We start from the raw sequence: 17973 nt of genomic DNA, 5'->3' as shown, positions 1-17973 counted from the left end.
AAGTTTATAGTCTACACAGACAAGACCAACCAAGGAAATTTGATTACCTACATTTTACAAGTGGGGAACAGAGGCACAGAGAGATTAATTGACTTGTTCACAGTCAAGTCTGTGGCACAACTGAACCCAGGACTTCTCTGTTCCAGCCCACCATTTCTTTCAACATAGATATTAAATAATAATAATAAAAACCCAGTGAGAACTAAGTCCAAGTTCTGACACACTGAACAGCAAGTAAAACTATGTCAAACCCATGGTAATGGCATGTGAGTGCAAATGTTCACAATGCAAAAATGCTTCCAAACAATTGAGTATAATATCGACGTATTATATATTATTCAGACATGTACGATGTTATGAAATGCTCTTATCTTGAAAATAACATATTTTACAAAAGCCACTTTAACATGAAACAGTGAGTGTTATAAACAGAGCTTTGCTAAACTCTACCATTCAATTGGCAATAGGTTTGCAAACTATTTTGGGTTTCAGCCTGGCTTGGTTCTCATCCCCTGAGTTTCAAGTGGCGTTTAGGCCATGACCAAAACCAGTGTTTCAAAAGACTTTTATCCTGACAGTGGGTTGAACCAAAATCTTCAAATGCCAACAGCCCTAAACCTGGGAGAATTCTCAGGCCAGATCTTAGTTTTTGCAAAGCCGTTTCTAAGAAGTTAGAATGAATCTGGAAATTCAAATTAGAACCCTGTCAAAATGGCCAAAGTTTTGCCTAGTTTGGGTCAAAAAGCACACAAAATTGCTGAGTTTCACAAGACATTGAAGCAAAACCATAAATCCCTCCCTTGAATGGTTTTATGACTATTGTTTATTATTTGCAGTACCGTAGCATCTATGAGCCCTCATCGTGGGCCAGGATCCTGCTGAGTGAGGCATGGTACAAATAGAAAAAAAGTTGATCCCCATAGGATTTCCCCCCCCGCAAACCTAGTGAAGGTTCACTTGAAAATTTGCCAAAACAAAACATTTGATGAATCCGGACCAAGTTTTGGAGCCATAATAAAACTTGTAAGCAGAAAAGTGTCACCGTGGTTCACGTGTCTCTAAAAGCTGTTTGCACAGCTCTAATTATAAAACTGTTGCTAACATATCTGTGTATGCTGCAAATGGCGCATTTTTCATTAACTGAGTGAGTAGGGCAAAGGAGTTGTGTATTTCCACTCATGTTGAGAAAAGTGTCTTTTTAATAAGAACAGAATCAGGTGCTTGTTTGCGGGTGGGGAGGGTTCATTCTTATATACAAATAAACAACAGAAGCAATATATTCAATAGAAATATATTTGTGTAGCTTGTAACCATGGCACTACATAGTGAAAATCATGTCGTTTCATTTTCTTGAAAGAGCAAGAAGAGAGCAAGAGAGAATTGATGCAGCATAGTCTTTGACTGGACCACTTAATTTTGTCTCAGTGTATTTCCAGAAAGAATAGTCTTATGATTATAACTGTATCATTACATCAAGTTGAAGAAGCTGGAGAGATAGGGTGGAATGAGAAACTGAATTACACTAGGCTTGATTCTGATCTCACCCTGGTGTACATGAGAAGTAACTCCACTGAGATCAATGGAATTATATTGATGAAATATCAGAATTAGACTTACTGTATATCTTGTGCTCCAGTCTAGCTTATGTAATAATAACACATAGCCTGATATAGTGCTTTTCACCCACAGATCTCAAAGCACTTTGTAAAGATAAATAAGTGTTAATCCCCCTTGTACAGATAGGGAAACTGAGGCACAGAGACAGAAAGTGACCTGTCAAATGTCACACAGCAGGCCAATGGTAGAATTGGAAACCCAATGCAGGTCTCTTGAGTCCCAGTCTTGTTCCCTATCCACTGACCACACAACCTGTCAAATAGGCAAATTAAATTTCCACTCCCATCTGTTTGAGCCATTAGCACACAATATAGATACAAGGGATTTGGTGTGATTGCCATAAAAATCAATCCACATGAATTGTGCAAGGCCAAATCATAGTAAAAAAAATGTTTTACAGAAACAATACCAGTTTTTACAGTAGTTAGCATGCTACTTATGGTCACATCTGAGTCTTCTACAACAGAGCATAGTTCTTGGCTTGCTTTTCTTTTTTTGCGTTTGTTTTTTGGTTTTTTTTTGGTACTATTTTCGTCTTCGTATCTTTTTCGTAAATAATATTTTCAGTCTGTACATTTTTAAAAAATATTTCCATGACAAATTTTTAAAAAATATACTGTCCAAAAAAGCTGTCCATTGCTATTCCAAAAATCTTCTGCAATAAATGTTCATTTATCTTTTAACAAAATATCTGCCCTTTTATAGATGAAATCAAGTTTTGACAAGACCTATAATACAGTCAGAATTGATGCATCCTAGAGCCAGATTCTGCTCTTGTTTGCATTGGTGCCAATCTGGATTAACTCCATTGATTTCACTGGTGTTATTCTGGATTGATACCAGTGCAACTGTGAGCAGAACATAGCCCTTAGTATTTCAAAACAATAATTTAGAGCCAGATTCTGCAAGCAGGACCCTTGCTCCTGCTTGAAGTCCAACTGAATTCAATAAGGGGTGTTGTGAATACCAGGATCGTCCCACCTGGATCTGCTTGCAAGATCATGGCCTTATTGGCCAATAATTTTCATTGACTGTGTCATGCTGACAGAGGAAGAGTAGGAGAAGAAGTCCCCAGTTCTTCTAATATCTCACTCCAGTTCCATGCATTACACTCATAATTTTTCATCATGTCTATTTATTCAATATTGACTCACTGAAGAATAATGATTTAAAACGTTCTTTGATAAATGTCAGCCCCCTTCCTGAGCAAACTCCCTGGTGATTCCTGCCTTGTGGAAACATAACATAATCCTTCTATCCAGTGCCCAGGCTGTTGGGATGACTGTGACCTGGGGGGAGAAGCCATCTCTGCTATGAGAGTACCTCCTAAGACCCTGATTCATCAAAGCATCCTTATTCAGGACAGCACTTAATCACATACTTCAATCCTACTGAAATCATTGGGGCTTCAGCACATATTTAAATCCTGCCCCAAATCAGTGTGTAAACGTGTATGGGGATTTGTATTCTGAACCACGATCCACAGCTACGTTTTACCCTTGGCCTCGTCTCAATGTTGGGCCAAGCTAAAACCTCCATACCAAACTCTCCAATATTGTGAGTATTCACAATCCAGATGGTTTGTTTTGTATTTTATAATGGGAACTTCGTATACTCATACTTGGAACTCACTTCTAGCTAGGCCTGGCTTTAAGCTTCAAAACTCAGACACAGATCTGACCCAGATTGCAAATGCCCCGAGACTGGGGCTTTTCCAGTTCAGCTGAGGGAACCAATTTTAAAATGCAAACTCAGAAGAAACCTCTCAATCTTTGGGGATGTTCAAATGCAGTGTTCTGCTTCATGCTCAGGTCTCATGGTCATGAACTTGGGTATAATGAAGCTCTATTTATAATGAAGTAGAATGAATGCACCAGAGTATTTCAGTACATTGCTGTACGCAGACTGCAGTTCCAGTCGGAGTGTCCCTCTGCTGATTATAGTGAAGTCGTTCAAGTGGCTAATGACACCCAGTGTTGTTCCAGGATTTAGTGATACATTAGGAGGAAGATCTTGGTGCCCAGTATTGCAGAGCTAAGTGTTATCTTTGCTTCATTGCCCCCAAAACCAAAAAGGAAATCTATCATTATTTATACCCTGGCCAAAGGTATGCTGGGCAGTGGCTTAACTGCAGCTAATGCTTGAGGGTTTTTTTTGTTGTTGCTGAGACCTAGAACACGATTGGTTTATTAAAATATTTCTTTGCTTGATGAGGCCCAAAACTCGGAGCACTGACTTGTGGGAGAATCTTTGCAGAGACACCATGTGTAAAGAAAACGTCAAACTTCCTATAATGGTTTACACAACTCTATGAAACAATTTAATTGAATTTGGTCATTTGGGAAGTTGGGGAAGTTTACCTGGCTCTCCCCCTCCCCAGGTAGAGGGAGGAGACCATATGAAATTGCTTCTGTATTTCCAACGGAAAGCTCTGTATTTATGCTACATATAGTGGGCCCTTTTCAGGGTGCCATTAGAACAACCTATTAAGTACATATGCTATCATGAGGACAACCTTTTCCAAATACTGGGACTTCTTTTGGATTCATTCCCCTCTTTCTTCCTCCCCTAGCCCCACTCTGAGTTTAAAAGCAATGTTTGTTTCTGAACTCCACAGAAACAGATCCAGCGTCAAAAGATCTAGGTTCACCTTTCTTTTTCTTTCTTTCTTTCCTCTTCTTCGACATTGGCTGTTGATCCAGTAATTTATAAACGAGGGATATTTAAATACAGGAAAGGTTCAGTCCTCACTGTCTTCTTCATCATCGTCATCTTTGCTGGGAGCGCACTTTTGGAAGCAATGCACCAGCGCCGCCAAGAGGAAGCTTGACAGAATGGCGGCGATGGAGACCGCGACTCCAGAGAAGATGATGATCAACAGATCCGTTAACGACAAACTAAATTTGCATTCACTGAAGCTGACCTCAGATAATTCATCCAGAGAGATTCTTCTGTTTTCTACTGGCAGGGAACACTGGAGTTCATGTAGACCTGCAAAGAAAAAAAAATAAAAGAGGGAGAAGATGAGAAGTGCATTGGCCAATCGTTTACTTGATTAAAGCTGGGACCGGGATAGCTGGGGAGATTTGTATGGGGATCACCTTTAGGTTTCTAAGTTTGAATTCAGTGAGTCCAGGAAGGAAGTGACTAAAAGCTGACATCATCTGATGGCTGATGTTACACAGCCCATGCGAAATAAGCTTTGGGAGTATTGGACGAGTGTCCACCTCCCCAAAATAGAACATTAGTGTTGACCTCAGCAAAGAAGGCAAGGATGGAATGGACCATGAAGGCTGAGTTATGCACTCCTCTTTATCCCTTCGGGCCAGGTTTGATATATGAGTGAGTCAGGGTGGGAAAGCCTGCAACATGCATGTTCTGCAAACAACAACAGGACTTCAGTCTTCAGAGCTGCCTGTTTTGGGTGTGTTTCTTGTGTGCTATAGTCACCTATAAAAATAAAACACATTCTTAAATGCAAGCATCCACATCATAGTATTATTTTCATATACGACCCTATAATGCCTGTGGGATTTTTGTCCCCCTGTGTGCAGCAACAAAACCAAGCAAGAGGGGTAAAATTCCCCTCTGCGCAAAGGGTGAGCAATGTTATGCACCATCTAAATCCCAATTACACTTTATTTTGAGGGCTAAAGTGAGATTTAACTAATGCTTAGGTCTTGTGCTGCCCTTCGCATGAGGGTAAATTTTACCCTTTGTAATTATCTTGTTTGAAACAGATCATTGTTCCTTGAAGCCAAAGGAAAATGCAGAGAGATGCCTAGGGCAACTGTCGTTGGTGCTGATGTGGTGAACTTTGGCCTCGCCCACATCTGCTTCCTATGGCTAAAACTATAGTGATGTTTTTCCTTCTGATCAAGATAACAGCTTGGGCTTAACCGATGCTTGATTAATTCTGTGATCTGCTTTCATCTTCTCCTTTACACTTGGTTATAAGATATTATTCTTCCATGCATTATTGAGGAATGCCTAGAGCTGCGTAAAAGTTTGGTTTCTTTATGATGAAGTTAGGAAATCCAAATTCAGAAACGACTATGAATGTAGCTTGATATGGACAGCGAGGACACTGGTAAAAGTAATCTCCTCCTTGCAGAGCAAGCAGACTGGAAAGAGTATTTCTAATGGTACCAAGGAAGTGCTTTGATGAACTGATGGGTAAAGTGAGTGAACTCTTCAGGGGTCGTTAGCATGATGGACTCTTGGCTATTGAGGATAGGAATGTAAAGTGGAAATATGAGAAATGTGTATTAATGGCCTGGGAGCTGCTACTGGTCTATTTGATACATTCTTGCCTTTGTCTGCTGCTCAGCACAGAATAGCTGGAAAGGCACCTGGCCGTTCAGGCTTTGACTCTGCATCATTGCGTTCTCACAGTTCAAGGTGTGTTTCTGGGGAAGTACTGCATGAGCACAGTTCCCACTTCATTGCAATTACATGGAGAGTTGTTACAATAGGACTGCAAGGGGTGTTTACGACTATCAGATTGAGACGGTTGAAGCTAGTGATCTAGATGTGACAGACAGTCTGGACCCGGCTTAGCTGTTACATATTAGTTGCTTCATTTAGGATGCAGTTAGGTTGAAGTCCATCCTAGGCTCATTGTTCCACTGTCTTTTTTACCCTATCATGTTACAACTCTGGTTTACCAAATTCTGGCTCCTAAACCTCTCAGCACAACCCTGGCTAATCCTCCCAAGGTTCTAGCCTCTTCACTGTGCGCCATGTTCCTCTCATCCACAGCACAATACATAGCCGCCCTCAGCTTCTCCAAAGCAAGCTAGCAAATGAGGACACTGGTCTGGATGCCCAAGGCTGGGTGGCAGAGGATGCTACTGAGCAGTTTCCACATGACAAATTGTCACCTGGAGCATGAGCTGCCTGTTCTAAGCTTGGAGTGCAGTGGAAATGTGTGCCGGACAGCCACACAGATTGGTTGGCTATGCGAACCTTTTGAAACCATCCTATCTGCATCACTAGCCAGCATCCTATTAAGCTATGGAAGCCAAAGATTTCAAATGTCCTCTGAGACTGTCAGCAAATTGGGGCTGCCCTGCATTTACACAGGTCCATAAATGTTCCCTAGACTTTGTGCAGGCTGGGTGATGGATCGGTGCACTCAGCTAGTGGGAGGAGGGTACAATTTAATTATAATGTCTGTGACTAGTAGGGGCAGCTGGAGGAGGTAGGAGAGAAGGAGCTGCCATCCATAGCTTGCAGTGGTGTTTTCTGTACCCTCCAGGCACCTCTGCAGATCACGGCCTGTTCACTGGAGCTTTGCATTGGGTCTAGCTAGCATTTGCACTTGGGACAGCCATTCTAACCTAGTTATTTATTCAGTGGTAACAAAAAGGGCAAAAAGCAAAATAAGATCAGAACAGAAGCCCCTCCCCTCCCAAGATCCCTGGGAAAGAAACCAGGGTGAAAAGAAAATGTAGAGGTCTTAGCAAGGGATGCTAAGCCCTAGGACCTAGATCCCTCTCAATTCTATCAGATGTTAAAGCTGTGAACAGTGATAAAACAACTCATTGCAAATTGCACACGCAGCTATTGATTTACATTCTTCTCACCAGATTGTCACAAGTAAGGATTTTAGTTGTACTCAGAACGATAAAATAATTACTACCAATAATACAGTGTACGTAAGCCTCATCTCCGTGCAAGAGCCACCTAGTTCTCTGAGCCAAAGCAGCTAAAAGGCCCTAATAAAACTCATGAGAGCTTGACACAAAACATTCTTGGAGAAGAAGGTTTGGCTATGGAATGAGCTACCAGAGGAGATTAGACTATGCCAAAATTTGGCCACATTTAGAACATGTGGCCAGGCACAGTGTTTTGCGTAAGCTTTTCTAGTGGAACTGGAAAGGTTTTTTCTATATTGCAAATAAACAAATGCACCTGTATACTCTAAACAGGCTTCCTAAAATCTGGGAAAGGAGAAGAGCAGAAGTCTGCTATGATTTATACTAACCTAATTCAGTTATGTGATGCTTAGCTAATACAGCACCAAATTTTCAAAAGAGCCTCACATATAGGGTTCTGATCATGACTGAAAATCAGCCCCCAATTTTGGATGATGAACACTTGAAAATCTAGCCCTGAGCTGTTTTGAAAGTCTGACAGTGAAGTCTAACCTAGAAAACCCCCAAACAGATATAATGTTTTGCAAGCATCTTAATATGTTTTACAAATATTAATGTTGTGATTTTCAAAAGCAAGTAAGTGATTTAGGACCACATTTCCCATTGACTTTCAAAGGGCCTTGTGCTCTTAAATTGCGTAAGTGCTCTTGAAAATCTAACCCTAAATTATTAAACTCCCTAATACCTTTGTAAGGCATGTATTATTCCCTTTTAAGATATGGGGAAACTGAGGCACCAAGCTTTAAAGAGCACATCACCTCCAGTGTGTCAATGGCAGATGAGAAGTAGACGCCAGTGGCCCTGAACCCTGCAAAACTTTTGCATACAGTTGCACCTAGAAATTAATTGTCCACTGCACTGGTAGTTTGCAGAGAAGGCCTCGTATGTTGTAAGTTTTGCTCTCAAAAGCAAAAGGACAATTTCTTTCCTCCTGCTTCTGAGAAATTTCCTTGCTGTTCGGTTGTATCCTGAAAAATGCTTCATGTCAGGCTGCTACAATCACATTTTGTAACACAAAAGGACCTGACTGGCCAACTGTGCTGAAAAATCAGACTTTCATCATCTGACCCTTGAGAAAAATCCTGTCATTTAAAATTTCTTGGTTGATGCGGCAACTGGGTCAAAAGAGTCAAGTCATGAATCATGAGGCGATATCGGCTAGAATAACAAGTGAGAGAAAGAAACTTTCTGAAAGGGATATTGGAGAATGCTGCAAGAGAACTTCTTTGAACAGCATTGAAAGCTCATAATGGGTTCGGTAGCAAATCATCCGAAGAGCGCACTCCTTTGAAGGCTAGGAGTTTGAGCCATGATGCATTTCATTGCAAATTGAAAATTAGTCCTGATTCCATTAAATTATCCTGCAAAATGGGACCATTTTCAGAGCAGAGAGTGTGTACGATCCCTAAACTGCAGCCTCATTCACACGTGGTTCTCTGAACCCTCGCTGATCAAAAACTCTTGGTTAGGGAGCTCAGGTTCCTGGCATATGGCTGAATCACACTTCACTTTTTAATTTGAATTAATATTCACAGATATTCTTTCCCATGCGTTCCTCCGTTTAGCCATTCAGTCTCTGCATCGTTATGAGGGTGTCATCTTGACAGGATGCTGAGTGCCCTCAATTTGCAGGACTGACTTTACTCTGGGCCTCTTTGCTGGGACTGCTGAGAGTTAACGTCAATGGGAGCAGCAGGGTTGGAAGCATAGTCTCCCATTCGCTGTTACAAATTAGCGAGAGCTCCCCAACTACTGCTCCCAAATACTGGAGTTACTCCTATAACTCAGGGATTGGCCTGAGACCATCAACTCATCTCACAGAGTCCATCAAAATAATAAACTTCTGGATACTTTTATATAGACTAGAGTTGAAACAGAGACCAAGACAGCAAAGGCTACATATGCAATTCCCCCGAACCATCCAGTTTCCCTGTGATTTTGAATACAATTTGTACACTAGAAATGAATGAATCTAGTTGCTTTTTGCTTCTCAAACATAATTATATCTTATCGGTTTAAAACACATTGGAACATAATTAGAGAGCAGCCACAAGCGAATCAGGGTAACATATGCAAATTAGAATGAAACAGGAAGATGCTTGCTATGGGGAGGCGATCAGTGCATGCTGTGACAGAAAAGTCTGCTCCAAGGGGACATAGGAAGGTCTCAGTAAGTATAAGCGAGAAAATGGGGGAAGGGTGGAGAGGGGAGAGAATCTGCAAATAGTCAATCAAATGTGAAAGCGAATTTCAATTTAATGTGGTTGTGACCTTTGGGCTTCGCTAGCGTCATAATACTCACGAGCAGCCCATTGTTTAGCTCAAGCTGAAACTCCCCCCAAGTTCAGAGAGGCAAGTGTAACCCATGCCTGCTTGGTGTGTGCTCTGTCCCCCTCTAGTAACACCTAGGCCTTGAGGACTGATGAATCTGTACAGCTGAAAGCTAAGAGGCAGGTGGCTTTTAGCGCATGCATAGAGGCTCATACATAAGCTCTTGAGGCCCGCGGTTCAATCCTCCCACTGACGATGGGGTCCTGTCGGTATTACACAAGGACCAGCCCATGCACACTTAAATTCACTGGACTTAAATGCAGTTTAAGTACTGATGAGCTTTGTGCTGGGACTTGCCACAGGGTGAATTTCATCCATAGAATAAAATTCTGCACTGACTACTGAAATTAACAAGTGGTATTCAGGAGTGCCCAGAGGCCCCGAATCAGGGTCTCAATGTGCTAGACATGGTACAAAAAATGGATACAAGTCAAGTCCCGCCCCAAGAGCATACAATCTACATCTTTGCAGTCCCACTGAAGCGAGCAGCAAGAGTCAAGGCCCCGCTATGACCTCTTAGGTCAAAACTAGTTAATAGTGTGTGATTTTGAAATGATGTAAGCCTGCTTTTCCTGTTTTCATTTTACAGATACAGTCCTTATCGAGAGCAATACTCTCTGTGCCATGAAATGAGTGTTGTTGTAATTATAATTCTTAGCATATGCACACACCAGGAAAATCATACAGTTGGGATAGACTCATAGACTCATACCTCTAGGACTGGAAGGGACCTCGATGAGGTCATCGAGTCCAGTCCCCTGCCCTCATGGCAGGACAAATACTGTCTAGACCATCCCCCTGATAGACATTATTAACCTACTCTAAATATCTCCAGCAATGGAGATTCCAAACTTCCATAGGCAATCTATTCCAGTGTTTAACTGCCCTGACAGTTAGGAACTTTTTCCTATGTCCAACCTAAATCTCCTTGCTGCAAGTTTAAGCTCCAGTGCTTCTTGTTCTATCATTGGAGGCTAAGGTGAACAAGTTTTCTCCCTACTCCTGATGACCCCTTTAGATACCTGCAAACTGCTATCAGGTTCCCCTCTCGTCTTCTCTTTTCCAAACTAAACCCAAACCCAATTCCTTCAGCCTTCCTTCATAGGTCATGTTTCTCAAGACCTTTAATCATTCTTGTTGCTCTTCTCTGGACCCTCTCCAATTCTCCACATCTTTCTTGAAATGCGGTGCCCAGAACTGGACACAATACTCCAGTTGAGGCCTAACCAACGCAGAGTAAAGCGGAAGAATGACTTCTCGTGTCTTGTTTACAACACACCTGTTAATGCATCCCAGAATCATGTTTGCTTTTTTTGCAACAGTATCACCACTGTTCACTCATATTAAGCTTGTGTCCACTATGACCCTAGATCTCTTTCTGCCATACTCCTTCCTAGACAGTCTATGTCCCCATTCTGTATGTGTGAAACTGATTGTTCCTTCCTAGGTGGAGCACTTTGCATTTATCTTTATTGAACTTCATCCTGTTTACCTCAGACCATTTCTCCAATTTGTCCAGATCATTTTGAATTTTGACCCTGTCCTCCAGAGCAGTTGCAATCCCTAGAGCCATACTTCCTCAAAGGTGGTTAGATCCGATGGTCTAGTTTGGGCTGACCATCTATCAGCCTCCAGAACTATAGTTAGCTTGTGAATACCATTCGGAGAAACTAGTTCCAGATGGCTAAGTTTTCCCATACACAAAATTCAAGGCATGTATTCTTGGCATAAGTTTGCCACAGTAGCTATTGGAGTCCATGAATATTGGAGTCCATGAATATTGACTCCTGTTTGTTGCCAGCAATCCTGTCGGTCACGCTCTTATTACACAGACAACATTTACTTCAGACAAAGAACAAAAGAAAGAATGAAAGAAAAAACAATTCTAAAATCCTAAGGAGAGACAGAACGCAGCCCTGCCCTTTGTAACATTCAGCATCTGGACTAAAACTCAGACGGCAGCTACCCCATGCAGTAGGCAAGGGAACTCCAATCCATTTAAGGGGACAGCATGCAGAAAACAGAGTGAAAGCTTTCCTTTCCTATTATAGTTACACAGAGCAAACAGGCAAAAAAATAGGGTATGGAGATATAGTGTTATGGTAAGTGGCATTATAATAAAGAGAGCTCCTGTTTTCTGGTACATCTGCGTTGTAGTCAGCACAAGTCTAGAGGGGGGTGCAGTGTGCCTGCTAATCCTGGGGTCCAGCAGGAGTACTGACCTGGTCCTCAATTTAACTTAGAACAGCATAATTTATACTGTCTGCCTATGTTCTTGGAAGCACTGTTCCAGCAAGCAGAGATCAGCCTGGCATAAGTACATCCTGGCTGCTCCCTCTGACTCAGCATGTAGCAGTCTCTATACAGGAGGAATCCTTCACGGTCTGGATCCACCAGCATTAGGGCTGTGTTGTGTCTGGAGTGGCACACCCATGCACAAGCATATTGGAGCCAAGACAGACACTGTATTTTCTTGAGAGAGAAAGAAACTGAGAGAAACAGGAGAAAGAGAGATTGTTTCTAGGTGCCTCACCTCCTGGAGCCTGGGAATAACTCACCATGGTGATACATCCAGTATCCAAGAGGCAGATTTTCTTTGAGTGGTACCAGGAAAGATTGGGGCCCAATCCTGCACAACTGATGTCAATAGTAGTTTTCCTGTTGACCTCAGTGGGAGCAGGATTGAGCCCAGAGGGAATATGTCAGCTCTGTTCCTTTCCCCGAATGTATGACATTCCCCGTCTTCACCTTACATCAGGATGTAAAGCATCCAAATCAAAGAGCGTTTGTATTGTACTGAGCCCTGGGGGAATAGTTCCTACTGTGTGTGAACTAGAGTGTGCTGCAGTGATGGAAAGCCTGATTATAAAACAAAACACACACACACACACACACACACACACACACACACACACACACACACACACACAAGTACTCCTCTTTGTTTAGCTGTGGGTCCTGGAATCTAGGTCACACTCTCAAACAAATCAGATTAGATTGGTATTTTCTACTTGCTTTATTCTCACACACTCCAACATGCTAGTTTAGCCTGGAGTTTTCACAGAGTTCTTAGTCATGGAAACTAATACATGCCACGGGCAAAGCTCGGCCTGAGACAAAAGAGGCCTTGCTAGCTCCCAGCTATGGCTCACCTACACTGTGTATGGGCCATCTTCTGGTTGAGACCAGGAGGGAAAAAAACAGCCCGCTAAAGCTTTTTTGAGAATAACTTAACGTGACTGCATCACTCATTGGGAGCTGGAGTCAATGAGGGTGGGAGAGACAGAGACCATGTATTGTTCCATTCAAATTGGTGAATTAACTTTGCGAGGCTTATCCAAAGACCATTACAGTATGGGATTCTTCCTGGTGACTTCAAGGGGCTTTGGATCAGGTCCTTTATCTGTAACAGGAGTGATAATAATAGCAACGTCTCCAACTGCGCATGGTGCTTCTCCTCCCCAAGTGATGCATGGAGTCCAAGATAATGCAGGACACCATCAGTGGTTTTCAACATTTTTGTTTCTGGACCCCTAAAAAATTTTGAATGGACGTGCAGACTGCTTTGGAAATCTTGTACATAGTGGGTCTGCAGACCATGGGCTGAAAACTACTACAATCCAAATTGCATTATATCTACTGATTGCTGATTGGAAGTGCTACATACCTGGGCAACACTTGATGAATTTAGTAAGATATGTGGACCATAAAAATTCCTTTCTTGCCTTTCATAGCTTGGTGCCACACCCTTCAGACTATTTAAATGTGAGTCATCTTCATCATCATGAAATTTGAGTCCATTATTTCAGAAGTACGGACATTCTGTGTTTGAGAAGAGGTCCTATCTCACATCTAGCAACAGATCCACGTGGTGGATCTTAACTGCACTGGCCTGTCTCCTCTGTACATGGAACTCCCTCCCACAGGTGATCTTGGGGGTTCTGTGCAGGAAGGAAGGGCAAGACAGCCTGCTGCAAAGTGGTCAGCATTAATTACAATAGTTATTTCCCGACAGGGAGGCTGCTGCACAGCATGGCTTCCCCACCTAGTCCGTATCCTCTCCACCCACCTGAGTCAGAGGTCCTGAAGAATGATGACATTTAAGCTCAGCTCCTCATCTTCTGACAGATGTATTGTCCATTTGTCTATGATTTATTGCTTCTTTCTTCCTCTCTGCAGTGAAAATCAGCAGGGATGATCTAACCCTTACCGATCTATTATACCACAATAATAGAGAAACACTGAGATACGTTCCAGCAATGAGTCGCACAGGTATTAACCTACTGAGCCACTCCAGCAAAGGCATAAATACACAGTGCACGAGGATTTGGGACTTTTTTCGGACAATCCTTTTGTCACTTAAATGTGTGCAAATTCCAGGGGCTGCAATAACATGCAGTTGAAAATAAGCACTGCAAAGTGTCCTGGTCTTGACTGAGAACCCCCGCACCTTTTATTTAACCGTTGTGTTTAAAATTTGTTTAACAACAGAACCCAGAGCTCCAATCAGGATTGGGGACACACCATGCAACCATGTCTGAATCTGTTGATACTCACCCCTTCTTGTCAACAGTTGGGAATGGGCCACATCTACCCTAATTGAATTGGGCTCGTTAGCACTGACCCCCTACTCAATAAGGCAACTCTCATCTTTTCATGTGCTGTATTTTTATACCTGCCTACTGTATTTTCCACTCCATGCATCTGATGAAGTGGGTTCTAGCCCATGAAAGCTTATGCCCAAATAAATTTGCTAGTCTCTAAGGTATCACAAGGACTCCTCATTGTTTTTGCTGATACAGACTGACACAGCTACCGCTCTGAAACCAGTCACCGTTCTGAAGGCCTAATAAAATAACTCAGTGGGAATTTCAGCATGCTGACTGGAATGCAAGCACAGAGTGAAAGAAAGGAAAGAGAGGCCGTGCACCACCAGGTAGGGCTGGCTGTGCCTGGTCCAACATGGGGGTGCAAAGGGTGGGGGGCGACAGCATGAGGAGTTATTTGCTTGTGCCCCCAATGAATTCCCGCTTTGCGCAGCAGCCTCCCACAATAGTCACCTCCACCAGCTTTGTGCTGATCCCATCTCCCTGCATATGAGGCATGGTGTGAGTGGGCTGAAAGAGAGAGTAGGAATGGTCAGTCAGTATAGACCTGAGCCCCTGTGATTCTTCACGCCTGTTGCAATGGTTGAAGACAGGGGTTATAACAACAGGGATACAAGTTAGGACTGACCCAGCCTACACCAGATGCTTCGCCCGCTGAATGTGGAAGGTGGCAAGCTGACTCTCTTCTGTACCTGTGCCTTAGGCACCAAGACAAATCTATCCTAAGGACTCCCCTAGATCCCCAAAGTGATTGGGAAGGAGCTGGCTCCTGAAACAGCCAGTAGAGTCACTCAGGTCAAAGGGTGGTGCCACGGTCATGTTCTCTAGGAGGAGGCCATTGGTGTGGTGTGCCTGCACACCGTCCCCACCATAGCATAGGACTTAGAGCCACAGTTCAAACCCAAACACCTAGACTGCACTGTTTCCTATGCATGATTCCTGGTGCAACAGAGATGTCTGAACACAGGACATTAGATAACAGAAGATCAAGACAGGCACAGCTAGCATTACTTATGTGCTTGCATAATATGAAGCTCGAGTTTTACATACGGATTGTTTAGACTAGGTCTTTCTGTCACCAGATGGGAGATAAGATCTTCTCTGGTGAGTAATAAAAATCCTTTTGAGTCTCCTAACAAATTATAACAACCTTGCCAGAAGACAAACTGTACAGAAGTGGGCAAAATGTGTGCAGAGATGCTCAGAGTATCAGTTGTGTTCCGGAACCCTAGAGAACTTGCCCCACTGCAATCATCCACTGCTGTCTAAAACCTGACAAAGAACAGGTCCCATTTATGTTATGCTGCTTAACACGAATAGTAAACCCATAGTCAGGTACATCAATAGTCACAGGATGACCAGATGCCCTGATTTTATAGGGACAGACCCAAAATTAGGGCTTTTTCTTATATAGGTGCCAATTACCTCTCCCCATCTCTGTCCCGATTTTTCACACTTGCTATCTGGTCACCCAACACGGTCACCAATCTCAGATGCTGGCCTGTCCAAGGTTTTAGTGATTTTATTAGTGTAGCACTAGATTTTGGTCCAAGAACAAGTGCGCAAACCTCAGTTAATGGGAGAAAATGTAAAAACCTAGCAGTTGAACGGTTCCTTCTGTAAGTCCACAGTCCTTTAAAGAAAAGTTCTATAGGATGTAATAGGAATGTTACCTTTTCTAGAGGTTTTTGAACTGTCCTATTCAATTTAATAGAGAATTCTATCCCAGCTACACCTTTCTATAAGTTCCCCTGAGCTCATTGGACTGACGTAACAAAGACACATCAGTTTTCAGGGCCAGCAGCACACACGGGCATGATGTGGCCAGCACGATGTCCAACCGCACTGGCGATGGGGATCCAGTGGGAAAGTGAGTGAGATCTGAACTGGCAACTTTCAGGACTGTGATCAAGATCCTGAACAACCCAGCCAGCTCCTACACAATTCTATGAAATGGCTAATATAACTGGAGCGAGGATCTCATTCACTGTTCATGTCTATAGGTTTTGAGAGTAACTTCTATAGAACCCTGTTGATTTCACCCCTTTTAAAATTCTACCAGGCTTTCCCATAAAAGGTGTCTTATGGGGGCTGTGGAAGTATGAAGTTGAAAAATTAGCTGGAGCTAATAAATATGGCAGTTATATAAATAGGGTGACCAGACAGGAAGTGTAAAAAATCAGGACCGGGGGGGTGGGGGGGAGGATAATAGGTGCCTATACAAGAAAAAGCCCCCAAAATCGGGACTGTGCCTATAAAATCAGGACATCTGGTCACTCTATATATAAATCAACTTGCTCCCACCCAGCGTACAGAAGAGCTGCTTCTTCATACCAGACACAAATCTGTAAATGAAATAACAAGTGTTATAAATATGTCATGTATGTTATTTTGGTCAGAGTCACCCTTTATCTTGTAAACTCCAGCTGTCCCAAGGAAAAGGTCATAAGTTCTGTATCTTTCTGGTGCGTCATTTGCAAAGACAGATGTATTCATGTTGGAAGCAGTCTATTGTTTCTCATTGTTGTTATTATGGGAACACTTAGAACCCCAGGCAGAGATCAGGCGCTAGGCAGCAGCTAGGCATTGCACTAGGGCTTTTATGTGCACATGACAACAAGGTGGTCTGTGTCTTAAAGAGCTGACAGTCTGAATAAAGTGGGAAACTTGGGACTGATGGATCTCTAGCATATATTTTGAAAGGAGGTGTGTTCTGAGGCACATCAGGATATGTGCACTGTTTCTTTAAATAGCAGAAAGTAAGGAAGGATAGTGCTGAGGGAAGGTTCTAGGCAGAAGCTCAACTTATTTTAATAAAGTTCCTTGTTCAGTGTTCAAAGAACGGGACTCAGGGATGCTTTATTTTTGTCAGACGACAGAGGGGGAGGGAACTGTTAAGGAGTCTTGCTGGTTGTTCTGCCTCCAATGGGGTAAAACCCTGACACTCCGGTGAAGGCACTCATACTGCACCTAATTCATATCTAAATATAGAGGGGGGCATGAGGACTATGCATCTGCTTAAGTGCTTTGAAAATGGATACAATCTGGAAAATGGATCCATATCCCCCACACTTTTTTTTTTTTGGATGAAAAATGGAAGACAATTTCAGCAAAAAATTGTTTCTCTTTTTAAAAACAGCTCTGTTAGAACATTGTGCCACCCAAAGAAATGTGACCTTGCCATCCTACCCGATCCTAACAGCATACAAAACACCCAGATACATTTAAGCTGTGTAGGAAATCTGTAACATTCAATATCCATGATTCAATCATGTTTGTCACTGGTGCTGGTTAGCCAAACAACTTTCTAGCTACACACCAGCTGGCCCACTGATTGCTTTGAAATTGCCTGCTCTGGGATCTGTTGTGAATATTTCCCCAGACGTCTGCAACGAGTGATGTTATATAGTCCAGTAACTTCTGATTTGGTTTATCTTCCTCTGGCTCAAGATAAGCAGTAAATAGCACAACTGGCCTCAGGTTAACTTGACTCTTCTCCTGAGTACATGCTCTGTCCTTGGTTATTCCTAACACTTAGGATGTTGTAGGAAATGTTTGTATTAGTTATACCTTTTATAAAGAATATTTTGAAGCCCATTAGCATTGTAATACCATTGCTTCAGTCTGTTTTCCCTTTAGGACTGGGATTGCCTTTTTTCTTTATACAGCACCCTACACAAATCCCAACTGGTCCCTTTGGGTGCTACCATACTATAAATATTTACTACTTCTTCTACTAATAATTATAATTCCCTAAT

The 17973-nt window shown here is 42.5% G+C and overlaps 1 protein-coding gene across 2 annotated transcripts in view; it reads right to left on the bottom strand.

The window, feature by feature from the left end:
- Window positions 1-2169: 2169 nt before the first annotated feature.
- LRRC38 (leucine rich repeat containing 38) overlaps window positions 2170-17973 on the bottom strand; it is a 69213-nt gene continuing 53409 nt past the window's right edge. The window contains exon 2 of one of the 2 annotated variants that reach the window (XM_030537736.1): window positions 2170-4608. In XM_030537736.1, the coding sequence (XP_030393596.1) occupies window positions 4358-4608 (251 nt within the window). In that variant the 3' untranslated portion in view covers window positions 2170-4357. The remainder of the gene's footprint in view (window positions 4609-17973) is intronic. The other variant, XR_003997121.1, reaches the window with a different exon arrangement.

Source organism: Gopherus evgoodei, chromosome 18, assembly GCF_007399415.2.
Source record: "Gopherus evgoodei ecotype Sinaloan lineage chromosome 18, rGopEvg1_v1.p, whole genome shotgun sequence".
NCBI lineage: Eukaryota > Metazoa > Chordata > Testudines > Testudinidae > Gopherus > Gopherus evgoodei.
The sequence above is the reverse complement of the archived record's forward strand: the minus strand, read 5'-3'. Positions and strand labels throughout refer to the sequence as shown.